Below are 27,926 nucleotides of genomic sequence, written 5' to 3'. Positions count from 1 at the left end.
AAGCTGCACTAATGGAAGCAATTAAGGACATACAAGTTGCTCTTTAAACAGTTTCTATTATTCAGAAATTACGTAACTTAAAGCAACTGCTTGCTGGCTTTGATTCCAGGTAAATTTATTTTGAATTCAGAAGGTAGACAGAAGACCTACTTTTCTGTAAAAATTTCCAGTCACAACAAATTTGTTATCTTCCATGACTGTGACTACAATTCAACTTATCACAGAGGTGGAAGGACTCCAAAGTGGGTGGTTTGTGTCTGCATCAATAGTAATCTCATCCTCTTCACTGAATGCACATTTAGCTCCTATACATGCTGCTTTTCTTTTGAAGCAGTACATTCACATGCTTACCTTATCCTTACCTATATGCTTAAAGTGATTCCCCTATCAAAAAACAATACTAAAAATGAAATAAAGCAGCTTCCTTATAGAAAAAGTTGTATTTACAGTTTTATTTAGCAGAGTTAAGGAGCAAACAATTTTAACACTGTTGTGAAAAGTGTTTTTACTCAAAATTGCCAAGATCTAATAAGTTATTGAACAGAAATACCAGGTGTAAGGCAATAATCCTGACCAGCCATTAGAGATCACCCTATCCCAAAGAGGAGAGCTGATAAAGGTGGTAAAAATTTGGACTGATGGACTCAATTCCCAGAAATTAAGACAGATGATAAAAATAGGGTTCCACTCTTAAGTATATCTTTAAGATCTGCAGATGAAGGAATTTCTAAAGCACGCAAAATGTACAGACAATTCCTGTTTTCAAGGGAACATTCAGTGCTTTGAATCCAAGAATGCTATGTCCATACATAGTGGTCAGTACATGACTATGGCAACACAGAGATGGTAAAGATCAGAAATAGGATTAGAATTTTTTCCATTCCACGTCATCAGGAGGATTTACTTCTACCTTCCTTTTACCAACATCAGACCAATTGGTGCTCAGAACTGTGCCACCAGACTCCATCTGCAATATAAGAAAGAGCTTGTTTAGTTTGCTGAGCATTCTAGCAATATAAAAGCCACAGGTCCTACAGCAAACTTCAAAGAGTAGTGATTACACAGAAATTGTGTACCTATGAAATAAAATTTGACAGAGCCATCATTCCATAATCTCCAGCCCAGCAGTACTTTTATCACTACTGGACACAGGGAGATGCTGCTTCATTAACAAGAAGCTTTTAAAGGGTCAGTCACGTTCTTGCCTGTGATGGCTACAAATTAAACTAGAGTCAAGTAATCAAGAGGAATTTGATCCTTTCACCCCCTGGCAAGTCTTCAAGCTCTACATGAGCCAAGCCTCTACTTCTTTTGGTAATACAGATTGAAATGAAGAGACCAGTGACAAAGCACAACCTTGGATTTATAAAGAGTCACATTCACCAGAGTACAGCCCTGTAGCTTTCAGTGAGTGTAGTTGTACCAGTATCTCCAACAGACCCATGGCCAAAATTTATTCATTTACAGACATAAAATTTTGGTAACAGGCTTTTCCCACATATGTGAAATCTAATAAATCACATCAGTGTGCAAAAGTCACAGGTTTCTTCAGAGAAAAGAATGAAGACTTACGAATGATTTGTTCATGGCACGTTTTACTTCATCTGTACCATCTGAATAGATTTGCTGGAAGAGTTTATTTAAAGCAGCATCTCCTTCTAATTTCTCATTTTTCTCCTCTTCTTTGATTTCAACTACCAGTTTGTCCCAGTTCCTTGTATAGTGAGACGACGATGGGTATAAGTGCTGGGTATCTGAAAACAGAAGTGTTAGTTAACTAAGCATTTTCTCACTACTTTGAGAGCATCAGAGACACAGGTACCTGATGAATCAGAGATGATAATGGGACATGAAAATGCAAAATGGACTCCTCTGAACTGATATAAGCATTGCAGAAACAAAAATAAAGGAAACTAAGAAATGCAGAAGTTTATTTTTAGGTAAACAGAGTTATCTAATTTTGTTATCCAACACACACACACACAAAAATCTGGCCAGCAGCAACACAGATAATTGATATCAAAAAGACATATTGGCTGACAGAAAAAAAAATGAAACAGTAGCCTAGAGCCATAGAATAAGCTGAGCTAAATTTAAAAAAATCTGAAATCAATACATCAGGAAATTCAAATTCTGTCAAAGACAGAATGTTTATCTGTACTGAAAAACTCCAATGTATTAGTCTCCAAGCAAAATCCAATACTTAGGGAAACAATAAGTATTTAAGCAACAGGTCACATAATAGAACTGCTGTCTGGGTCTGGCCAGGACAGAGTTAATTTTTCGCAGTAGTGGTGAGGGGTGGGGCCTGAAGCTCAGTGGACATGCCAGGATGATACTCTACAACAGGGCAGATCAGTGCTGGGGTGGGATGATCTGGGCATCCCAGAAGAAGGGCAGGGCTTCCAGTCAAGAAAAAGGTGTGGGGAGGGGGAAACCATCCACCCCCTGGTCCTTGTCACTGGGGTCCACTGGTGCATTTTGCATGTAAATCACTCTCTCTTTTGTAGCCTTTTGTTATTAATGTTGTTGCTGTTACTGTTTGCTTTCTAATTTAATTGCTGTTTCAAGTAAACTGTTTTTATCTCAACCCTTCACTTATTGTGCCTCCAATTCTCAACTCCATCCCACTGCAGTGAGAAAGGGGAGGGGAAAGGAGAGTGAGACCTCGGTGGTGTCCTTTGGGAGGGGCCCAATGGGGCGCTGAACTGGGAGGTACCATTGCTAAACCACAGCACACACACTTAACAACATACAGAACTGCAGAACAGGGACCCAAGCAGACAGGCAGACTTACTGACAAGCACATGTATACCCTTAACCATTCATCAGATTAACAGAGGCTATGACTAAATTTAATACCTATGTTTCACTAATGGCTTGCAGACTTTCTGTCAATTCTTGACAGAGTGAAACCAAGACGATCAGGCTTTTCATTGCAAATATGAAGCTGTGATTTTATAAACAATATTTAACACAGAACTATTATTAATAACTGTAACTCACTCAATACAAATAAAACATTAATACTAAATAGTTCAGAGAACAAACCTGGTGTAAATTGTTTTAACTTAGGAGAATCTCCCTGGCCCTCCAGCTTCTCCCATCTTACAGCCTCTGGCTTCTTCATTTTTATCTCAACCTACAAAACACAAGACAAACAACAAATTAATCCATATGCAAACAATTCTGCCATGCAGCTCCAAAGTAGTTGGATCCTGTAGCTGTAAGAAAATACAAACATTTGGTTTTAGAAACACAGCCTGTAATATGAAACCTGTATCACAGCCAGATTTACCTACCTTACAAGACAAAGTTACTCGAGTTCAAGTCACAGATCAAACGAGCTCCCATGTGGCCTGTGCAGCTTTTGTATCAGACTTCTACCTTTCTGTTCAGAAGCACTTAACTTTCTTTTACTTACTATTCACTTGATTCTTTTTGTAAATTATGGCATCCCAAAGGTAATGATCAGTCCCAAAGTCTCTACACTGCCAGGCTCCAAGGTATTGCCTTTCAAGCATCCCTTTCTTGGCAGTCAGCTCTAATAAGCAGCAGTTTTGAAACACTACAAAATCCAACTTTATCTAAGTTTACATTTCATTTACCAAAAAATTCCATGTTTGATGTGTACTACACAAACCAGAGAAACACCCTGGGACTATGCAGATCTTCCCACTGGAGAAATTCCGAAGCTGTATTCATTTGGTTCAATGAACAAACACTGCTATGGAGAAAATTGTCAAGTATTCATTGACAAAACTGGCAATTAAAAATGGATGTGGTTGCAATTACCATAGGAGAAACAAAATTAAGTGAAGTATGTCATGCCCTATTCACAACTTCACATAATCCCTTTAGACAACCACACTGAAATGGTTTTTTTCATAATTAAACTTCTCCTTTGGTTATAGGGTTACAAAGTTTCAAAACAAGGACTGTCTAACGTCACTCCTATTCACTTAAGGAGATGTCACAAAGCACATATGATGCTATTAATTAACTGAAATCAGTGCTTGCTAAACTTCAATGCTTCCTTATTTGCAAACAGCTCAGCAGAAGCAAGTTCTTAGCTCCACCTAAAGCCACTACAACCTGGGGATCCCTGCAGACCCAAGAACAAAGGCACCACTGTAAAAGCTAACCTTAGATTCAAACACCAAGCTCATTGCACAGCATTATGTTGATCTGAAATTTGAACTTTATTTAATCAATTGTTAAATCAATCACTGGTAAGCAACAGATTGAGGTATCTTAGCAAAATATAAAAAATTTGCTCACTGAAGTTTTAATGTTTTCATGTTTGCAATCACAATGAATTTTAAGAAACAGAATGTTCAGTTATGAATGTTTCTTTTTTTGTATCCCTCAAGAAGCTAAAAATTCCCAATATAAGTTTAAATACTTATTTTCCACCACTAACATGTACTGAGAACAACAAAAAGTTTAAGGCAAAGGCATGAAAGGCAAGCAAGAGCTTCAGTAAACTTCTAAGTCCAACACCCACATGTATTTGATTTCCCACTCCCTGTATCTGTTGGATTTTTCAGTACTTTCAGCCACTTGACAAGTCACAAATTAGGCATCAGAGTATCCGTTTTGAAAGTAACATCACAAAACCAAAAATAACCAAATAACATCAAACTGCTGTTAGTCTGGATGACCAAGCTACCCTCCCTAAAAAAGGCCTGTATTTCAGAGTTTATTATCGCAATCTGTACGGATGCAGCCATTTCTGTTAAGCTATGCAGAAGAATTACTCTTCAGTATACCAAAAGAAGTCAGTAAAGCTACCTCCACTGGACTCTTTTAAAAACATTTTGAAAATTGCAACCTTGAAGTTCATTCTTAGCACCCACACTCATAGATCTAATGCTCTGTTATTAGCTTAAGGAAGCAAAACATTTGAATATCTACATATAAGACAATCAAGTAGTTCCACAAGTGGCAGAACTAGCAGGTTTTCTTTCCCCAGTGGATTTGGATCTCCTGAGCCAAACATTTAAGCTAATTAGCTACTTACAAAGGAACTAATTAGTTACAAGTGAACATGAGTATTAATTTAAAACCACTCTCCTCTGTTTCTTATATAAACTCTTCTCAACTGAGGAGACTATTATCGATTGAGTAGTGCATTTCAGTTGAGGCTCTAAAGTTCAGATTTTATACTCTACTTATTAGTGCATCTACGAACATGTTTTGGGGGGGGGGGGAGGAAAGCAGATGCTTGAAACTGGTCTCCCCTATGTCTCTTCAATTTCTCTGTTTATTTTTTCTTTCACTAATTCTTCTTGCCCTTACACTTCAGGCTTTCCACCAATACCTTCCAGTATCTCAAATACAGCTTATTTCATCCACACCAAAAATTACCTCTAATGCAATATAATGCTCGATGTGAGCTACTAAACATGGACTGTTTTCTTCTCAGAATACAATCCTCCTCAATGAGTCCTTATAAAGACCATTGGCTATTCATCACAGTACTCTGCCCATGCATAAAAAGAAGAAAATAAGGAACAACTTTAGTTTTGCTGCTCCAGTAATCCCCCTTCTTTTCTAATCTGCTAGCCCCTTACATTTTCCTCTCTAAAACTGTCCCTAAAACAGTACTGCACAATAAACAGCCCTAAGGAGAAGCCAATGACACAAACTAATTCCCAGTGTAAGATGCAGATTTCTTAACTCTAAACCATTTCAACCCTGCCAAGCTGGAAGTGCACACAGCTGAAGAACTGAGACAGAATGTATTTCTGACATGATTAAACTTCTACTCTGTCTACTACATCCACTTCAATTGAAGTTACTCATTAGGCGAAGTGGCAGGCAGGAGCAAAGCTGGGGAAATCATTAACTTCATACCATTATACAACCACATTTTCCAAAAATATAAAGCTATAAAGTTCTGCTTGTGAAGGAGCGTGTTTCTTCAACTTGAGAGCTCTATTTGATCTAAGAAGGAACAACTCAGTGAGTCCCAATTACGTGCACAAATGGCAATGAATGCATTTTAACGAAGGTTTTAATACAGATACTGATAGCTATCACACAGAAAAGAAACACATCAGCACAGACATTCATGTCATATTCAGCAAAAAAGTACTGTTAGCTTTTTCCTCTCCTTTGAAAAAAATTCACTTGGGCAAGAGAAATACATCAACGCTTTGCCAACTACTTTGATTCAACATTTATATTTCATAAAACGTATGCCTGTGTGCCTCGTGCCAACTTTAGTATATAAGACAGGAAAATTTAACTGCAAATTAAATGCTCTGCATGCCACCTAAGGACAAGCCTAATTCCTCAGCTTCTCCTTGTAGCTCAAGCTGTGCAGCCACCTGACCATCTTGGCAGCCCTCTGCTAGGACTTGCTTCACTACATCAGTGCCTTTCTTGCACTGGTAAGCCTACAATGGAACACGGTACTCCAGATCTAGAAAAAATCCCAATGCAAATATAGTACACTTTCTCTTTAAAGTCCCTTGTGTTTTGGGTTCAAAGAGAGCAAAGCAAAAAGGAAAAGACACATGGAATTCATGCACTACTTGCTTGAAATACCATCCTCAGAGAAACCTACCCCTCTGAGAACAGAGTCAAATGAGGGATTTATTGTCTAGAAGAAACATCACCCACAGTGAAAGGACACAAATAAACTTCTACCCAGAGTTTCCTGGTCATAAAAATAATCAATTTTTTAAAGCCTACCAGAGATTTGGACATGTTCGTCTGGGGCTTAATCCGAGTGCTAGCTACCAGAAAAGGCACCACAGTTCCTCTCAAAATGTATCCTAAACCATTTCATTGATAGCATAAAAATAAAACAACATCTTATTTTAGGATGACTGGCATAAAAGAGTGTTTAATCCAGTTTTAAGAAATAATTTCTCCTCTTTGGAAAAGATCAACACCAGTTAGGCAACACTTATTTTCTAGGCAGATATTTATTGTTAAAAAGCTGAAACCTCCGATGCTTGATTTCACTTGAACTTTCCTTCTGGGACAGGCAGTGGCAGTCTAACTGGGACACGTGAAAAGGGGAAGAACTTTTATCTTCCACCCTAAAAGGAGATTCTGGTGTACACTGACAAACTACAAGGGTTTTTGGTTTTTTCCCTAATTTTTACTGTATTTTATATTTTACAGTCCATGGTAAGAGCAAGTTCATTTACCACTGGCAAATTTCTGTCAAGCTCTGATCAAAACTGGCAAAGTTTAAACAACAGTCCAACCATTCATTTTAAGACATACCAAAAGTACCCTTTTCAATTCTGGTGTTCTGCGGTATAAAACACCTGAAAACAGGAATTCAGTATTTCTGATCAGCTACTTTGTTATTTACTGAACTACTGACTGCCTCCTCTGAGTCACAAATTTTAAGTGTTTAGAGCTGTCCTTCTGTGATCATCTCATGAATTTCACAGGATAAAATAGAACAGTCTTCTAAAAATATAAGAACTATTCAAATGTGCCTCTAAGAGCACATATGCCTACAGTTTGGTGTCCTAATTATTCAAAGACCTTTTATATATTGCTTGTACTCTAAACTTCAAGATTTTTGGTCCATAGCTTTAAACCAAATATGTTAAGATAAAAATAATTCTACAGTGTCATCACACACAATGATAATTAAGACATTTATTCTATATGGAGTATACTGCAACAGAAGGGATTTATTTATTTCTTTGCCAGCTATGTACTATGGGGAACTGGGGGGAAAAAGGTTCAAGTTTCCTCTGACTGATACTACATAGCCAACACAAAGTTTTTAAATTTTAGAAGAGAAGCTAGCAACAGAGATCCTTTTCGTATTCTAAAGCTATTTGTCACTTTATACTCCATGTAAACCATCATTATTCCAATAGTTCTCAAGACATAAACCCCCTTATGCATCGTTTTCTTTTATGCATTTATATAAAGCATGGGCACTGACTTACATGCATGTATAAAATAATAGCTCTCAGAGTATTACCAAGTTTAAATCTGTCTCAAATCCATCTTCATTCATACAGAAGGAAATGAGTAAAATCAACCTTATTGTTCAATATGTAAACATCATGCCAATCATAGAAGAAGAAACTGCTCCGACCAGCCCTGCCTAAAAGATGCAAGAAATTTCAGAAAAATTATCCATTCACCTTAAATATTAGTTTATAATTTATAGAAATGTTCAAGAATATACATGGGAGATATCAATCTGCATGAAACTCTTACAGTGAAAACAAGCACTCAAGAGCAGCCAAGTCTGCATTCAAGTCCCTACAAGCAATTTAATGCACCCTAAACAGCAAAGTATCTTTTAAGGACTGGACTGCAGTGGTAAGATCCAACTTCAGTTAAAATAGATATGTTCCTCTGTTTATCTCTTTGTGTGCATTTGCCTCTGAATAGAGACTCTGATGACAGTCCAAGAGCGTGTGAAACAGTTCCACTCTTTGCCTTTTCCCTCACATTCACCAACAGGCATCAGTTCCAGTTAGCTTCACAGGGTATTCCAGTGTTTGCAAATCAAAATATTGGTTCAAGGAAAAAAACAACATTCCACTGATGCACACAACCATATTCTCGGCATGAAGCTGCTGAGTGTGTGCTTCTCCCTCAGACATCTCTGTTAAGCAACAAATGTCAGCTGTAAAAGAGGCTGAAGGTTTCTAACACCTCCTCGGTCTGCAGCACAACTTTGATCTCTAATTAAAGGACAGTTCTGGGGTAAAGAAACCATATTTTACCACTTTTTCAAATGGCTCTACACTGCTGCAAGTCACTGCTTGCAAAAAGCCCAAAGCACTACAAACTGAAAACTCACAGCAATTGTCCTCAGTCTATCTGTAGATAGGAGGAAAATCAGAAACCACCACCTCAAGTTTCCTTCAAGGTCATAAGCACCAGCACTAAAAGCACATAGTCATCTTCACTCTCTTCTTCTAAGTCTGAGGAAAAGAAAATCCCAAGCACCACCTAGAACTCATCAGAAGACCTACAGAAACAGCTCATGTCACCTAAGTTCCCAGGGGAACACTGCAAAATATTCCCCTGGAATCCAAAATACACTGACTATATAGGCTGAGCAGAAGAGGGAAAAGAAAGTGAGGTTGATTGTGCATACTTAATAACAGAAGAAATCCTTACACTATTTGTACATTTCCGCTCTCCTGACATATTTTCTGGACAGATACATATTTACTAGTTTTTTCTTAAACATATTTAGTCTCATAAAAATTTAAAATTTTATGCCTTCTTCCTTCTGTGAAGGGAGCACGATGACAGTATGCACACTGAGACACAGAATAACTGCACCCAGGCAGCTTGCAAAGAGCAAACCTGGTCCAGCCTTTACATTTTGGCTCCCTCTTCTGGAAGGAAGTAAAAAGCCAAACAGCACTACTAAAGATGCCCTCCTCCTGTGAAACTCTGAGTGCAACACAGTTTTCAGCTTCCATTTGTAAGACACAAATCTCAAATTTCTACACTGCTTTCAGGAGCAGCTGTCACTTTTTGCTTGATCAGATTGCTAGAGTCAGACACTTCTGATAGATGAGGAGTACAATCAATAACATCAATTGATTTAGTTATGATCTATCAACTGTGCTGCTAATGCACAAAATGCTATGTACATATAGCATTACCTGCAAGAGTAGGGCTCAGTTCAGTGGTATTCAGCATTTTCTAACACTAACGTTAACCTGAGGCCATAGGCCATAGAAATAAATGCTGAACAACAAGAGGCAACTCTGAGTAACTTGCCACTAAATGTGAGCAGGAACCATAAGCAACTCAAAGTTCAATTTCCCAGCACTGTTACCTATTGAACAGCAAGTAAATTTTCTAATTGGGTAAAAAAAAAAAAAAGGCTTCAGGTACGGTAATAATAGATATAGTCACTATTAAAGGCAGCCTATATCATCTGCAAAACTGCTGACAATTAGAGAATATAAAATATTAGAAGACGCACGAAGACCAATTTACAATTTTTATCTCAGAACTGGACTTCATCCACACATTATGCTGCTCCTCAGTTGGCATCAAATATTTTACATCTTCTAGTGCACAGCTTGAAGTCAGAGTCTGCAGATGACAAACACTAATTTATTTTTGCTCACACAGAAACTATTGAAACAGCTCAAAACATCTATCTATGCCACCCCTGTAACACTTGCTAGTCCCGTTTTTTTTCCAAACAGACTTTCTATCTCAGAGTTTGACACAGCATGGATACAAAGGTAGACTTTTTAATTTCCTCGCTGGGAAAGAAACAATCCTTATGTTGGCAATTGTATTTTTCACTACTGTCAACACTCGCTGAAAGAACCAGTTCAGGAGTCTATGAGTTCTGTCTGCTCCTTGCAGACTTTAGAATTTGTAGTTCTGCAAATACACTTAAGGCTGTTTTCTCCTCCTGGATTTGCATCCTTACAGTCATGCCTTCGCATTTGTCAAGTGATGCTGAATTGTCAATCTCAAGCAGTATTGAGAAAACCCTCCACAGCTCCTCTTATCTCCAAAATACACAGGATTGTTCTACTCTCTGCCAGTTCTGCTGTTTCATTCTCTATCTCTTAATTTTTTTAGTTGTACAAAGTTCATGGACCCAAACTATTCGCTACACAGCGTGCTCATCTGTCCCACCATTTTCTCATATATTTGCTCACATAAGTGAAAAAGAAAGGCCAGATCTTTGTTGCCCAGTGATGACTATATGATACTAGCGGCAACATGGCTGACACATTCAAAGCAGCAGCAGAAAATAAAGCAGTATGAAAAAAATCAAGTTATTCTCACCTGAAATTAATAATCCACAGGAATAGATCCCTCTCTATCCCAAGAAAACTCAACTTCTTTAGGATTGCATAGTAACAAGCTCATGTAATTGGGAAGATAATGAGATTATGTCTTTCCTTCCAAGTACTTACAAAAGGAATTCATGTAAATAGTACAAAATAATATGTGAATGGTTTGAAAGTTTTAATCAGTAAGATTAATTTACTCAAAGTACTACCTGACTATTTGCCATGCTGCTCATAGAAGCCAAGTATATATACACAAAGCTAAGAAAAGAAAGCTGAACTTCTGGTAATCAAACACTAAAGCTGCATCATTCCCTTGAAGTACTTAATATTTTTCTAAGAAAAATATTCTAAACCTGTAAAGAAGTCTTTGCGTACTTAACATCAAGCTGCTTTTAATTTTTTTTTCCTTCCAGACTCCATCTGGTGGTCAAAATAAGAACCAGCCGGCGCAATTTAAACTGTATTCCTGCAGTATGCCCTCACAGGCAGCTTTCTACAAAAATAAGGACACGCTGAAGCCCTTACTTCTGCAGTTAGAACACCTTCTGTGTAACCTCTTACCCATTTTATCTCAAAAATAGTCTCTCACAAGTATTTAGGAATAATAACATTTGAAAATAAATGCAAAATATTTACAGTTCAAACACTGCCTGAACGTAACTCAGCCTTCCACTCCAGTTTTGGAACTTCAAAGTAAACTAAGCATCAGACTACTGGAGATTATTTCAGAGATAAACCCAGGGTAGAGATGGCAGTGTGGAAAAGACAAAGTCAAGTGAATTTCACAGCACTCAGTTAATGTAGACACTTCCAAAGGAAGTAATGGTTAACTTCAAAAAAAAATGAAAAGTGTAACACAAGGTTAAGAAGAAGAATAAAGAAAACAGGACATCACAGCTACTGTTCATGACAAGGTCTATCCTCATTGCCCTCAAATTTATACAAATACTAATGAATTTCTACCAGAATTTCTACATACTTTGAGCCATGTAAGCTACTACACTGTGGGGGAATAAGTAAAGTCCTCAATCACACAACCTGCCCAGATTTTGTACAAGGAGTGGAAAAACAAAACAAACTTTCTGTAGCAATCCTCTCACGCCACCCTGAAGTCTCTCTTCCATGAAATTATGCAAGAATTATTATAGGTACCTTTCTGAGAAAAGAACAGGTAAAATGGAACATGAGTATACAAGAGAATTCCCATAAGCTCTGCAGAACCACTGCTGAAATACAAGAGAAGAAACAACATCATATTCCAGCACTGGGGATTCAGGCTTGGTTCTGTGGACAAAGCATATGTCTGTCTATACATTATGCCAACAGCAAGTGCAATACCAGACCATTGTTCCTTATTTTCCTATACTTGTACTATAAAAGAAGCAAAACACTGAAACAGCAGCATTCTCTCACACCATGCCATTTTCAAGTGTCTCCAGGCATGTACTATTTCCAGGAACAGCATGGAATACACTCTCTTGAAAAGCCATGGACAGTTAACCACATGGTTAACCTTCACCAGCAAGAAGCTATGAAAGGGTAGAGAACAATTTCAGTGAAATCTTTCAAGTCTGACTTGTATTTCTTGGGCACACAAAGATAACAAGGCTTCACCAGGCAAGACTGGCAACTGAAAGTTTTGTAAATGGGTCTTCATGCTTTCCTATTACCTGAATTTTAATAGTGAAAGATTATAGTCTCCTTTCTCTAGCAAGAAGTGAAAAAATCGTCAACATAACTCTTTCATTTGCACTTCAGAAAGTGCCATCATATTACTATTTCTGGTATTTGCACAAGTTTAGAAAGTCTCCCACCAGCTGAAAGACACCTTGAAGAAAAAAAGAGCATTTCTATATGAAAAGCAAGATACTATGACTGTTGCAGAGAGACAAGACAATAGAACAGAAACATTTTCAGGATTGCAGCAGTCAAAGAAATTATTTACATTTTAAGAAGCTCACCTTTGTTGAAAGCACTTTAAATGTACTTTGCTCTGGCACTATAGAATGAAGAAGATCAAGCTTCAAGTTGAAGTCTTCACCTGATGGAAGTCTCACTGATGCATTCATCTATTAAAAGTTGAAAACACGTCTCTGGTCATCTTTGACAGCAGCTCCATTTTCAAGTAAAGGACAATAATTTCACACAGAGATTAAGTGATTAAATTAATATCATTTCAGACCATGCCATTACACTACTGCATTACTGGACGAGATGTTTCTAAGATACATTAGAAAATTAATAGAAGATTTCAGCCCTTGCTACATGTACTCAAAAACCCTACTGTCTTGTAAGCTGGATCTTAAGTCTTTAGGGAAGGAATTATACAACAAATGGAGTATCAACATATTAATAATGGAACATAAAAACAATCTGCAGCTTCTCTTCTAATACAAGCAAACTACAGAACAAGTGCTCAGACTATTTTAACAACCTAAACTAGATAATAATAACCAAGTACTTCTGGTATTTAATGAAGTATCAAGTTAGTTGAGAATAAGAACCCAACTCTTTGATATTGACAGTTAAATTAAACATGAAATCCATTGGGCAACATATGGTACTTCATTAAAGGGGTTACTGTACTTCCTTAAAAAATATATTTTGCTGCCACAATTTTAGTGATGCCAAATGGAAGAAAGACTGGATATTGGTGGGTGGGTTTATTTCTCTAACTGTCCTAGAGCAAAACATTACTAATTCACACCTATTTTAAGAACACCTTGTTTCTGCCCAGTCCTGCTGCAGATGCATGTATAGTTTAAACCCAGATCAGTTCTTCCCCCACCCCTCCACAGAGGCAGCTGAAACCCAGACGTTCCCTTGCAGCACGCACACCTCATACTGCTGGTGTTTAAGTGCTATGGACACTGCTGTGGCAACCCATGCCAAATCACCTGACTGGGCACACTCATGTGCAGCACAACTGTACAGAAGAGAAGCTCAGGCAGGACAGAGCTCCCTCCCCATTCTTTTTGTGCTACTGCAGCATGTAACGTTCACTGGCTTGAGTACTGCATCTCAGGGAATTTAGGGATGAGTATCAATAACCAATACAAATCACCTTTCTCTCCAAAAACTGCACACTGACATCATCCTTCTGTGCATTCTTGATCATTATGGTCACAATTACTTGAGATTCTGTTTGGTACCAGTCATATCTTGAAAAAAGAAAAAAAGAAGGAACAATTTTATTTAAAGCACACAGCATATAAAATAAGACCACTTTCCTAAATCATTCACTTCTTAGTTCAGAATCTTTAGTATAGCTCAAAAACATTAACTATACCAGGCACAATGGAACAGGCTTTGAATTAAGCTCAGCATGAGAATAAGAAAACAGAAGTCAGAATGCTGATGCTATTCCCCTCTCTCCTGGTTAGGTTTAACCTCCTGAAAGGACCATTTAGTCTGAACAAAAGTGATGGCACTGAGTAACACTTCACTTGGACTGCCACATTTCGGAAGTTACCCCAAAAAAACCTCCTACAGTCATTATTCTGCTTCTCCAATCCCCAAGCCAAAGTGCAAATGTGTCAATTATTTTAAATTTCACAGTAATGCTGAAGTCAACTTACTTGATCTTTGGTGGCAGAGGCTGCTGCTGCATATTCTAGTTGAAGCACATTCAATTGGAAAGAAAGTTACATCAATGTAAGTGAAAATACACCATGAAGTACTTTTCAAGGCACAAATAACTTTCACTGATTGCTCCCCTTTTCTTGATTCCAACTGCTCCCCTTCCCTGATTTATATGTGAACATTAACTTAGAGATTGAAGTTCTCCACTGTTTAATCATTCATGGCAGATTACAAATTAAAAAGTTTCAATTTACATTAAATGTGTTAGTCTGTAACCTGAATATATTTTATAAATAGCAATTAAGTTCAATTCAAACTCATTTCCTGCTGGATAAGACGCATACCTAGAAAACATCCAGTGACTATACTGCTAATCTATAAATCATGAAGGAAAACCTAAAATAGGTCTGAGAACTCAAGGTTCAATTTTTAAACATAAAATCCTTCTAAATCTAAGATTTGTCTCTACATACTGCCACCATGCTTCCTGTAAATTTTTCTCCTCTACCCTGTTCTCAAAATGTAAAAACTTTAGGTTAACTATTAAAGAGGTAGCAGAATATCCACTGCAAAGCGCTCCCCCCCTTTTTTTTTGTCCCAACAATTAAAAAAAACAGAAGGAGAGGTCGATTTCAACATTTCTTATGAAGACTTTCAATCAAAAAAAGACAACTGAAAGTTGAGCAGGTTGTAACAGAAAAAAAAGTCTACACAAACCACTTGCAAGCTTCTGGAAAAAAAAAAAGTTACTTCCTAACAGTTCCAATCAAGTTAGTAGTGACAACACAATTAACCACAACTGGTTAATTTGTACGTTAGGCTGCAGACTGCAAGATACAAAGTTAAATTTTACCTCAACGGATGCACAGTAATTGCCAGATTTGTTAAGCATTCTTAAGAGCTTCCAGGGCTCAAGTCTGCAGCCTCAGTCTCAAAAGCACTTATGTTCAGAAGAAAAGTTAAATACTTCACAATTGCACACAATATGAAAGAATCTTTTTAAAGCTTGGAAGTGAAGCCACTGAAGCAGAAAATATACTCAAGCATAACAGAAAAGTCAAAATAGTAAACATATTAAGGAAAATATCTTACCAAATCAGTCTGTGATGCTGGAAAAAAAAGAAATTGCATTTTCAGAAAAAGACATATCGAACTTACAAGGCACAAGCTTACCCTAGCTGTTTCAGTTACTCCAGACATCCTGCATTCACTCCAGTCTCACCAGCAGAGCATGTAGAAAGACATCAGTTCTACCTATAGTATTTTGCTTTCATGACACTCTACTTTCTAATCAGACTTCAACCAGCAATTTGTGCAAACCAACAACTCTAATATAAACCATGTTCTGATTAACTGAATTAAGAAATTTTTCATGACATTCCCTTGCCTACCTGAAATGGATACAGGCACTTTTTAATTAAAACAACATCACAGGAAACAAGAGGTTAAAAAAAAATCACTGTCTGGGAGTCTGCACTGGGCATCATCCATCCATCCCCAGGAAGAGCACAAAGCTCTCATCACACTTGTATCTCATGCTAGGGAAACCTCACTGGGGAATGACATGGAAATTTCCCACTGGGGAATGAGACGGAAATCTACTTACGTGACCCTAAATGTACTGTAGCACTTGTATCTAAACTGTAGCTTAGTATCCTCCCATCTTATAACTATTTTTTTCTAAAATATTTCAGATTAAATATGTTTGAAAAGAAACAAACTTTCCCTTTGCTTCTTTATAATGAACACTGACAAAAAGAGAAAAAAAATATTAAGCTGCAATGAAGAAATCAGTTATTGCTTTGTTACTGCCTTTATTGGTTTGTTTGCTTTGTTTTGCTGGTTTATCAGAGAATTAAGAAAATGGTTCAGAACGACAAGACAGTGAATATTCAGGATAAAACTGAATAACATACAGCAAAATATAAAATGCTACTGCAAAATATAACTGCAAAATATAAATACAACGTTACTGCAAAATACTGCAAAATATATACATATACAATGTTAAAGTGTATTATAACCTCTTTCAGAAAAAATTGTCGCCCAAAGTAACTCTTTGCAAAAAAGACCATGCAGGCCAATCACTTACCTAGTTCCCCCAAATAAAATTAAACCTTGCAAAAAGTGTCTCACAAAGCAGAAATCTGCTCATCACTCTACAACACAAAAGCGTTCTCCTCTATATGGTTTTTAGTCAACACATTGACACAAACTTGTTCTACAGTCCCATTCTCCAGTGTGCAGCACAGAGAGGAGAGAAAGTCACAAAAGGCAGAGGAAAAAATGACACCAAGTTATTCTGCTCTGTTCTCTTTCATCAGAATCCCCAGGCAGCCTAAGCTTTGTGGATGAGTTAATTGTCAGGGCTGGCTGTCTGTAGGAAGGTAAGAAAGGAAACTATTCTTACACTCAGTGACTACCATGGGCAAGTCACCAGAACAGCCATTAGCATCTATGGAACTTTCCACATGGAATCAAGGAGCAAAATCTCCAAATTTCTACCTCTTTCCAACTTTATCTTCTGTAAGACTTGAAAATTTATTTTGATGTAAGCTTTAGATAGCAAGCTGACACTTCTACAGTTAAAATTAGTTCACAGTTGTGTATGAAAATAAGTTAAAATTAATTATGATTGTCTGATCTTTAAATAGGTACTCTCCTGGCACAGTTAATTATTACTCTAAAAACCCAATATAAATCTTCCTACAATTCTGAATGAAGCATACAAGTGCTAAGGGTGTCTACTCCAACAGAAACAAGAGATAGAAAAATATGACTCCTAAAAAAGATTTTTCTTTTAGAACAAATTCTTTTGTTCTAAACAAGAGGAAAGTAGTGAATCTTTGAAAAACATAACACCGTTTCCAAGCACAGGGCATATCAAATCCCTCACTAAATAAATGTGTTTTTTCTTACCATTCAGTATTTCTTCACATCTTTTAATCCAAATAGTAAAGGTATCATCTACATCTAGAAGAGATCAAAACACAGTAATATTAAAACTCCTTCAAGCATTACACATATTGCATGAAGAAAAAGTCCTCTCAGTTGCCAAGTGGAACAAATCCATCCCAAACTTGTAGCAATTTACTAAAAAAGGTGTTATTTCCTACAACCTCCTTGTAAGCTCTATCATTTCACTTAGGCTCTAAGTCCTTTTGTACAACTACACTGTGTGTTATAGTTCATTAAATTCTAATTAATCTGTAGGAGACTAGATTTTTTCCAACTGACAGGAATATGCCATTGCTTTCCAGTCTGTTCAACTTCTATGTAACTGTTTAGAAAGCAAGACATCCAGTTTTACACATTTTTCTCTCAATTACTTTTTCAAAGTCGCACACTTCCTCTCCAGAGAAATGTCAAGAGAGATGGTCTGTTGTGTAGACAACCCAAAGCTGTACAACTTTTGACAAACATCAAGTATTCTCTCCTAGAAGCAAGCCTCCCAGACAGAAATGAATTCACTGGAAAATAGCTAAAAAGATTATAGTGTAACAACAGAGCAATCACCTAATTTCAACAATATTCCCAAAAACTCTTTCACTGTGAAGAAAGTAAAACATTAGCAAAAATGCGCACCAACTGCTAAGAATAGCTGAGCTTTTTCTAGTTTTACAAGTAAATTCACACTGTCAACTATGAGGCAAAGGACACGGAGAAGATTGACAAAATTCCCAGCAGACACGCACGTAACACCAAGTCTGTCTCCACTGAAGCTACACAATGTACCCCAACCCTATAAATATAAAATGTACATCAACTTTGAGGTGCACCTTTAGTCATAAAATTGCTACCCCACTCCTCAAGCCATTTCACCTCCACTTTTCTTCTGCCATCTAACCAGATACCTTAAGAGTTATCTAAATTTTTTACCAAAAGAATGGGCAAACCCTGAAGCAAGCTGTCCAAAGTGTCTTGGAGATACTTGGAAAACAATAGTAAAAAGCCTCAAGCAAGTTCAAAATTAATATTACTTTTGGTCAGAGCACAGAATTACAGGAATTCCAGAGCTTCCATGAAACCTAAATTAATCAATATTTTCAAAACTTAGCGCCACAACCTAAAAAGACTTCCAAACTTTGCAGTCTAAGCAAAGTCTCCACTGATCCAACATCCCTCATAAGCAGGTGAGGAATTCTCTTCTTAACCATGGCCTATGATTAGATTGCTATGCAATACAAACCTAAAAAGAAAAGTGCAGAGTTAACTTCCCTATTTTTATAGAAGGGCACACTCTTACCCTGCATCCTGGCACATTTTATAATTTGAGGCAAATGAATTTTGATCTCTAAAACGGTATTATCCTCCCAAATAACTTATTTCTACTAAAAACTTCCTGGGTCTTCACTGATGAAAATCTACTAACTCCTAAAATACAAGAAAAGTAAGAAAATTCTTTTAAAAGTCGCCACGTTCCAGCTTTACTAAATTCATTCAGTGGTCCCAGCAAAAAAATCTAAGAAAATTTGAGAGTAATTGTCCTAAATCTACACAGCACACTGAAGAGTACCAGATTACACTCTTCTTTAACTAAGGGAATAGGAACTGCAAAAATCTGCATGCATCACACGCCTGAACAAAAGGAGTACTGCTTTCTAATGTTATTCCATAAAATAAAGGAACACTGTACCTTGCAGCTCATCACATTAAGTCCTACTTTGATATCCTTGTAGGTGGGTAATGGGAAGGTTGCTGTGGTACCCTGGGCCTGTCAGTCCTACCAGTGATGAGCACAAGTAGGAAGCTCACCCTTGTCAGCATTCCAGACTGAGATTTAAAACAGCCCTTACATTAGCAAAGAACAGAAACCTGTATCCATGTACTTCTGCCCACTTGTGTGGCAAAGAAACCAGCTTTGCCAGCAAAGAATTCCCCACCACAGCAATTCTTCCCAAGGCAGCAGCAGCTGAAGCCACTCTTCATCACCTGCCTAGTGAATGTTGCAAATTTTCCCACTGTGCTTTGTTCATTTTGCATTAGCTGCATTTAACTGCAAGTTAATTGTGTTGCCAAAATGCCTATGCTCACAATTGTTTCCCCCTGGGATCCATGAAACATTCCACAAAGGTAAACTCTGTTACTGACACAAACTTGCCAGCAAATTAAGTAATACATGAAAGAAAATCAACTAAGTCTGTAATTTTAAAAAGGCCTTCAGGAGACTCCTCATCTCACAGCAGGCTACAGAACTTTGTAATGAGATGGAGGAAGCACAGCAGAAAGTATCTCCAGATAAGAGAGTAATCAGGAAGTGCTAGGAAGCTTCAGAAACTCTTCAACTGAGTAAGCAGCAAAACAACAGCAAATTAAATTCAAACAGGTAGAAATGAAGCAACTCAACACAAGAAAATGTGCTGTATTTTGGGGATTCTGAATTAGCAGAGGACCCTGGTATTCACGGACTTATCTAAAAGATATCTGCAGTTCTGTGTTATACTCTACAACATCAACAGAATGTGAGGTTACCCATGCACATGAAAAACCTCAAATTGATAGTGGTTGCCTGGCGTGGGGCAAGAGTATGAAAAGTAAAGATTAGACACTCAAATTCAGCAGTGATGAGCCTGGAGATGCACAAAAAGTAACCTACCAAGTAAGGAAAGCAACATAGTTTAGTGAAAGGAATCTCTTCCTTTCACAGAAAGTTACAAAATAGAGAACTGGACTACAGGGCAAAGACAAACCTGTCTCTACTGTAAAATTAATATGGACCATCTAGTTATCCAAACTACCAATACAGAAGGAGTTTCAGGAAACTTCTTATTTTCAACTCTTGTTCCAGTGCAACCTAAACTGACAGCTGTGAGTTGCTGCAATTTCACCACATCTCCCTCCTACCACTGGCCCAACACTGCTCTGCCACTTCACTTTTGATGGCTTCAGCACTCAGACCCTTGGTTGGGCCATTTCAACACATTCATCCAGGAGGAAAGACTTGAAAAATAGTAGCTTTCTGCAGACTTAGTGCACTGAAACAAGAGGCTAAACAAGCACAAGAGTAATAAGGAGCATGATCACTTGGCATCAAGTATAAGCTTACACTTCCATGGAACTCCACTTTTAAATCAGAGGATTAGATCACTTATTTGAAAGATGCAAAGTAATATTTTTGCTAAGCCTACATGTCCCAGCCACTACTATTACAGATAAGACAACAAACTGAACAGATCTTAGACCACAACAATTCTTATCAGATTAGGACATTTTGCTCTGCATAACCTTTCAAGGTGCTTTTTAACTTTTTTACCATCTTTTCTTGCTGTTTGGAAGAGAGGATGAAGTTGTATTTATAATGGGGGAGAGGAGAGAAGATAAAGGGGTCACGACCATCTTGCAATTGCTTTGTTCTGTGCTTCCCCATGTGTCCTACCAAAGCTTTCTGTTTTTAACAACTCTGTTCCTGCTTACTGAATAGTCAGGTTTTAAAAAAGCTGTAGGAGTTCCCAAACTAAAAAGTACCAAGTTGAGCCAGAAAGCCAACACTGTAAGATGAAAAGAGAGATGTAAAAAATGGCTTCTGTAATTAAGCGGTATATAATGTAAGGTAAAAATCCACTTTGTCAGTTTGAATACCCACCAAGTTGCACATTCTTTCTGAAGACTGATCTATAAAACTGTTGAAGAAGAAATTCCAGCTACATCTAAAGAGCCTGCTCTATTTCAAATGTTTTCTATGACACTTAACACTATAATATTGCTACTATTTATCTTCAAGACCTCCAGGAAGCAGGAAAACACTTATAAAGCAAAAAATAAATCTGCTACCAATTGCTCAGAACTTTGATACACATTTTTAAACAGTTTAACACTTTCATGCAGTGATTGCATAAAGGCTCTCAAGTCAGACAGATGGTGTTAGGGACCCAATACATTAGCCTTAAAAAAAAAATCTTTGGTCTCCATTTTAATCTAACACATTACCCATTATTTTAACATAAGGAATACACACAAGAAACTTTAATACTTACTGTCCAGCCTCTGTCCCTCTCTGAAAGACTCTAAAGCAGATGCATAGTTTTTGATATGATATTCACCTAACCTGACACAAATAAAGAAAAATACAAGAAAACAGTGATTACTTTTCAGTGGAGTCCACATTCTATAGATAACATGCTGTATTGGTTAAAATGACGAGTAAGAATTTAAATTACCTAAAAGGTGTGGTTTTGAAAAGGCAAAGGTATTACAATAATCACCCCAAACTACACGGATTTATTACAAATGCCTTGCAAGCAGCATGGCTTTGAATTTATTAATTCTCAGTATTGTAAAAAGTTTGCACAGAACCACAATCCAAACTCTAATATTGACCTAGAGACTAGCACAATATTCCCAAAGTACCATAAATGATACATACCCTTTTCTAAGGAGCGCTACAGCATTATTTGGGTTGAGTTCTAGAGACTTTTTTGCATCTGCAACTGCATCTGTTGAAAGTCAGTTTAAAGTTGAGAAACATAATGTTATAAAAAGCAGTGAACTGTCAAGTGTTTCAGTAGTGAAATTCTTCTAGGATGAACTATGTTGTCTTTCTTAGCTTGCACACAAATCACACTGTCTGGATCAAGTCTAGCCACAACTGCCACACATGAATCCCTCACAGAGCTGCAGAGCTATTATGTAAAATGCAGCAAGACTTTAATTTAGCTAAATACTCTGCTTAGATGTGAAGCTTGATTCTGTTTGTTTGGTTTTTACTGGAAAGAAAAAATAAACCAGATCTTATTCAGTCAATATTTTCCCAGGCATTATTTCACTTATCACATTCCTACCATGACAGGATTCAGTCTCTACCAAGAACACAATGATGGGAGACACAATGCAAAAATCTCAAGATCTGCCTGAGAAGTCTGCTTATAAAAAGCTGTCAAGATAATACTAGACTGGAATCAAATAGAAAGCTGGGACTCTAGCAAACCCATTTCACTGAAAGTTTTGCAGTAACAAAACAATCTAAGAAAACGGCAAGATTATGTACCAACACTAAAACCAGCATATTAAGTTACAGATAACACACTCTCTAGTTACTGTGATTGAAGACATCTCCTGTAAAACATGTGTTATGATACACTTGTAAAAGGATTCTCAGACTGACGATGTTACCAGCATATTTCTGTAGAAGAATATGAGCATAAGCTCGTTGACAATAACATTCTGCATCATCTGGATTCTTTTCCAAAGCTGTTGTCAGTTCCTGTAAACACACATTAAAAAAAATGAAAGAGTACTGCAGAAATCCTCATAAAAACACAGTATCAAACTCTGTCAAGTAAGAGAACATTTCAGAAGATAAAATCCTAACTGGCATTTCTGTTTACCTGTTGCTTAGCTCTCATGCACAACGCTAAACATCAGAGCCTGAAGTACAAGGAACCTGCCAATTATACCAAATTCAAGCAGACTGTTTCTTACTGTGAAGGAAGTGGGATTTCAAATATTCTAAACATGAAGTCTAACACAGATTATCCTCTCTATTCCAAAAACCTTCCTACAATTCTAAGTAAGCTTGTACACAGGTCTGCTGGATTTGAGAGAGCAGAGCAGTATTAGGAGTTTGGTAGTCAATGCACAGTATGTCAGAACAGTTGTGTGGAGATAAGAGCTACGAAATACCATGTAACACGCATTATAGTGCTAAGAGATTGTTTCACAAAAGCAGAGGAAGGAAAGATTTATGGAGCAGAGGGTTCAGAGGAGGCATTATTGAACAATGGAAATAAGAATAAAGTAGTCCTTTGTTAAAGGAATCACAGGATATATGGATTGAAATAATAACACACTGCTCTCTCTGAGAAAAGTTCATGACTTTGCACACAGAATAAAATCACAGCAACTTGAAGCACACACCTGGAAAGAGCATCTCCAATTCTCTCCTTACTGGTGAGAGAATTTCTTCCTGTTGCTAGAAGCCAGTCTTCCAAAAGGGACTACAGTACATTGCTACAACTCTGTTTGCTAAGTTGACTTCTACTCAGACTTCCACCTGGAACCTAGCAAGTATGAAGGTAGCTAAGATACAAGCTTTAAACCTGCAGAAACATTTTTACAGCACAGTTGCCAAAACTCTGCTCCACCAAGACAGAAAAAAGAAGGGAAGGAGGACTTGCCTTAGCTCTAATTCAGGCCAGTGTCTTTTTCTAACAGATGTCACATAAAGTGTTTATGCCACCTAGGATTATGGGGCCAGAACAGCTTCTTCTAACAGCAGCACAAATTCTTATTATGTAACATACACACACCTCTAGAGAGACACAGCACAGGAATCTAAATCCTTGGGGGTCTCTGAAGAAAGGGGCAGGCAGTAGGCAGCAGTAACTTGATCTACTTGTACTTCCTGAGATAAAGTTATTCAAAAGCAGCTGTCAATATGGAAACACTCATGGCTGCAGGTATTCCACATGGCAGGGATGTGAGGCCCTGCACATACTCAAATTGGTTCATATTATGCTGAGAGGTGAAGCACTTCTGACATGTGAAACCCAGCAGGGTCTGACTCTGACCCTGAACATCACAGGCACATGCAGGTGCAGAGGCACTGCTCTGCCAGATCACCTCTCCCACAAACACTTTCCTGTGATTTATGCTGATGACAGATGCACCGATTGGAGCCAGCAACATATGAATGGATCCTCCTACAAAACTAACTCTCATCCCAGGAAAGCAAAGCAAAGCCAAGCATTTTCAACAGTGTAAAACTTCTCTCTTTGTGTGCTTTTTATCAGTAAGTTACCACATCTCATCCAGGCACACACATGGAGCAAGTAACTCCTGTAAGCTATTTGAGAAGCCAAGTAATGCTGGACTGGCACTGGGAACTCCAGACTATGGACATCAGCAACAGTCACTTAGAACAAGCTTAGACTCTGCCCTCACACTTAAGTGATATCTGCATATTTTTACTCCAAAGGCCCTTACCATGTGACCAAACTGCAGATCTGTTTCTAAATACACAGGAGAATTCAGTAAAGAGTTTGCATGAATTAAAGGTGCTTCTGACTCCACATAGCAGCTTACATTTTCAACTTAAAATGAGAAGTCATTCATGAGTTCACAGTTTTGTCATTCAGACAGTATTGGAAGGTGGATGATGATCTTTCAATTGCATCAGAGCCAGGTGCAGAAAGCCAAAGCACAATCTCCAGGAATTAAAGCAATCAAAAATCCCAAGGACACAGTGCAGAAATGCCAGGCCAACTGGACAGAAGCCCAGCCAGGTGTGAAAGCATTACACAGCACCATTTCTACAGAACTGTCTCCCACATGAGAAACACCAAGCACATGAACATAAAGACCACACACAAGCCCATGCAAGCACAGTGCAGCACCTGGAGACCTGAGTCCCCAAGTCAGCAAAACGCTGCCCTGAGCTGTGGCACTTCCCAGTTCAGAGAGCACCAAGCAAATCTGCCTACTCAGTGCAGGGATTTGGAAACAAGGCCTAAACTGGCACCAGCATTACTGTGTCAGGTATTAAATAATGCCTATAGAATGTGTTACATAATGTCCTGAAGCACTGAATGCACCAAAAACTGAAATATAAGCTAGAAAAGCAAAACAACTATGTTAATCCAGGAAAAAAACACAAAACCACATTCTGGCAGCATTCCCTAATACTTCTGAAGACCTTTTAGTGTCAGGGATTTTTGGTTTGTTTGCTGGTGGCTATTTTTAACCATAAAATGTGAAACTTACTCTTTTTTTTATATCTTGAATTAGTTTTATTCTGCCATACAGATTTGGCTATTCCAAACTGGTTTTTAAATGTCATTTATCTTTTGAAAAACTTCTACAAGTTACAGCCTAAGCCCCAAAGAACTGAAAAATTCAGCTTCACCATTTTCTTTGCAGAAAGATAATTTAGTATCACTTAATGGTTCTACCACCCACTCTCTTCAAGCAGTACTAACCTTTTACATCTTCTCCCCTCCCAAGTAGTTAAATAGAAACACTTATCCACCCTCTAGTTCTGTCTCCTCATTAACCATCTGTTTTAAGTAAAAATTGCCTTTAGAAAATAGATTAAAACATATTAACTGACGAAGCCATAGAACAGGCCAGATTGGAAGGGACCTCAAAGGATCATCTCGTCTAACCTTTCATGGGAAAGGCCACCTGGATGAGAGTATCCAGCAACCTGCCCCTTCGTGCCCTGAAAACCTCCAGTGATGGAGACTCTACCACGTCCGTGGGGAGTGTTTCAGTGAGTGACCATTCTCACTACATAAAAATTATTCTCTGTCGAGATGAAAGGAAGATCAGTCGTGGTGCCCACAAAACATAGGGAGAGCAAAAACAACAGACCACGGCAGAATAAAAACTAAGATGCAATACCTCTCTTCAATAAGCCTGGGGGTTCTATACCCACAAATCTTAACTGATTTAGCTGTGAGAGCTACCAACTACCTTCAAGGAAGAGAAAGTTTGTTGTGCTCTCCCCCCCACCCCTTCTTTGCCACACAGGCGGCACGAGTGCTGTGCCAGGTCCGCGCCGGGCTCCCCTGCAGCCCGACCCCACCTGAGCCCGGCTCCCGGGGACCCGGCCCAACCCCGGCCCGGCCCTCACCTGCGCCGCCGTCCCCGGGTCCCGGTCGACGTCCGCGTCCGAGAACCTGCCAAGGAAACACAACGCCGTCAGCGAGCGGGAGGGCGGGCGGCGGGGCCGCGGGGGAGGCAGGGCGGGGGAGGGCGCTCACCGCGGCGGGGCCGCTCCCGCTGCCGCTCCCGCCGCCTCCTCCATACCGCCCCTGGCCCCCAGGAAACTTCTGGAGCCGCCGAGGCGCCCGCGCCGCACGCACCGCGCAAGGCCGCGCCGCGCGGGGGCTGCCGGGAGGCGCGGGAGCGGCCGCGCAGGCCCCGCCCCGCCCCAGCGGAGGCCCCGGCCGAGCCGAGCCGAGCCGAGCCGAGCCGAGCGCGCCGCCCTGCCCTGCCCGTCCTTCCCACCGCCTCTTCCTGCTCGCAGCGCCCGCCCTTGCCTGGCCGCCGCGGGGAGCCTCGGCCCCTCGGGCTTGGAGAGATTTGTGTCAAAGTCGGCAATTTAATTTTTTTTTTTCAGTCGTTAACCGGTAGCTGGAGCAGTGCAGTAGTTGCGCAGTTGCGTTGTGAGCATCGTACGCGTGGCTGATCTTTCGCTTTAAAGGAGAAGGGAAGGCAGTCACCAGAGGAATTGGCTGGCTGGGCGGGAGCCGCCGGGAGTGCAGTCAGCAGGGCTGGGCACTAACTGGGGAAGGTCATGGCAGCACTGGGACCACTGACCCCCGAGCACCGCCTGGAGCGGAGCCCGGGCTCACAGGGAGGGCAGAACTGCGCCCGCAGGCCTGAGAAGCCAGAGATGGCAGAATCAGTTTGGTTGGAAATTACCTCTGAGATCATCGAGTCCAGCCCCTGACTGAACAGCACCACGATAACCAGGCCAAGTCCAGTATTTCCTTAAACACCTCCAGGGACGGTGACTCCACCACCTCCCTGGGCAGCCCATTCCAATACCTACTTGCCCTCATTCTTCCTAATGCCCGACCTAAACCACTCCTGGTGCAGTTTATGAGACCACTAGCAATAGGGGTTAGAGTATTAATTAAAAAAAAAAAGTTATGTAATCTGTAACCAATGAAGGCTGATGCCTTTGTTTGTTAAAATTTATAACCAGTGTGAAGTTTTAGTAATCAGAGAACCAGCCTTTTGTGGGTTACCACCTAGCTCCCTACTTGTGCAAATCAGAATAAAAACAGAAATACCTTTCAGTGTGTCAGCTGGTGCTGTGCACCAAGCACCCAGCCCATGTCCAGGACAACATTGTGGACAGGACTTCCCAACGGCAGCCTGAGGCCTCCATCCTCCTCCGCCTCCTCCGGATGGAATTTCCTTCTGTGAAATGCCTCAAAAATAAACAAGAGCCTTTTTCTCCTCTGTGGCTTCACACACGTGTGGAAAAGAACTGTGGCCTCAATTTTTATTTTCTGACTCAGAAGTGGCTGGGATTTTAGCTGTCGTGTTTTGTTTGGCTGCTGCCACAGGCACAAAGGCAGCTGTAACAGGGGAGGGGTTGCTCAAACGCCCAATGTGAGCTCTCATTTCATGATTGACTCCAGCTTTTCCCTTCCTTTGCCATATCAAAGAGAGTTCAAAGTACAGATCCACCTGGCTGGCACACCAGAGCCCAAGGGACACGGGGAGAGAGTGATTTCCATTTACTGTCTGTTACACAACCGTCTGTTGCTGGAGACACATTACTGCTGCTGGAGATTTCCACCACTTCTCCAACTGACATAAACTAAACTGCCAAAGCATTTTCCATGTGTAATAGCTGCACCTATGGCATGAAGTTTTGTTGTGAAGATGTAACCTTATGGTGCAATTCACCCCCCTGCCCCCATTTCCAGTAAACACCAAAGCAACTTCCCTGCATCTAAAAACTAATGTCAGTCAAGCATTATCACTTCAGATTTTCTAGAATTATGAAATACTTGTAGTATAGGAAAACATCCCTATTTCATAGTTTGATTAAAAAAATAGCTTCCATCTCCAGTGCTTCCATCAATCTAACACAGCCCTCGGGGTGAG

General features: G+C 39.2%; 1 protein-coding gene across 1 annotated transcript; it reads right to left on the bottom strand.

Annotated features, from left to right (window-relative positions):
* Positions 1 to 432: 432 nt before the first annotated feature.
* Positions 433 to 26,221, bottom strand: SUGT1 (SGT1 homolog, MIS12 kinetochore complex assembly cochaperone). Its single transcript, XM_074535493.1, has 13 exons — positions 26,063 to 26,221; positions 25,933 to 25,978; positions 22,473 to 22,563; positions 21,727 to 21,796; positions 21,338 to 21,408; positions 17,283 to 17,336; positions 15,456 to 15,472; positions 14,360 to 14,394; positions 13,846 to 13,942; positions 12,743 to 12,850; positions 3,052 to 3,142; positions 1,573 to 1,754; positions 433 to 967 (listed from the first exon to the last, which is right to left on the bottom strand). The coding sequence occupies exons 1-13, from the start codon at positions 26,104 to 26,106 to the stop codon at positions 866 to 868; spliced, it is 1,008 nt and encodes a 335-aa protein (XP_074391594.1). The 5' UTR covers positions 26,107 to 26,221; the 3' UTR covers positions 433 to 865.
* Between the last annotated feature and the right edge of the window lie 1,705 nt (positions 26,222 to 27,926).

This window comes from Zonotrichia albicollis, chromosome 2 (genome assembly GCF_047830755.1).
Source record: "Zonotrichia albicollis isolate bZonAlb1 chromosome 2, bZonAlb1.hap1, whole genome shotgun sequence".
Taxonomy (NCBI): domain Eukaryota; kingdom Metazoa; phylum Chordata; class Aves; order Passeriformes; family Passerellidae; genus Zonotrichia; species Zonotrichia albicollis.
Note: the sequence above shows the minus strand (reverse complement) of the source record. Positions and strands in the feature narration are given on the sequence as shown.

Excerpts from the sequence above, each read along its gene's own strand:
- SUGT1 (XM_074535493.1), bottom strand. The coding sequence starts at position 26,106 with ATGGAGGAGGCGGCGGGAGCGGCAGCGGGAGCGGCCCCGCCGCG. Across the intron at positions 22,564-25,932 it reads ACCCGGGGACGGCGGCGCAG|GAACTGACAACAGCTTTGGA; the intron begins GTGAGGGCCGGG and ends GTGTGTTTACAG. Across the intron at positions 17,337-21,337 it reads AGAGGGACAGAGGCTGGACA|ATGTAGATGATACCTTTACT; the intron begins GTAAGTATTAAA and ends GATCTCTTCTAG.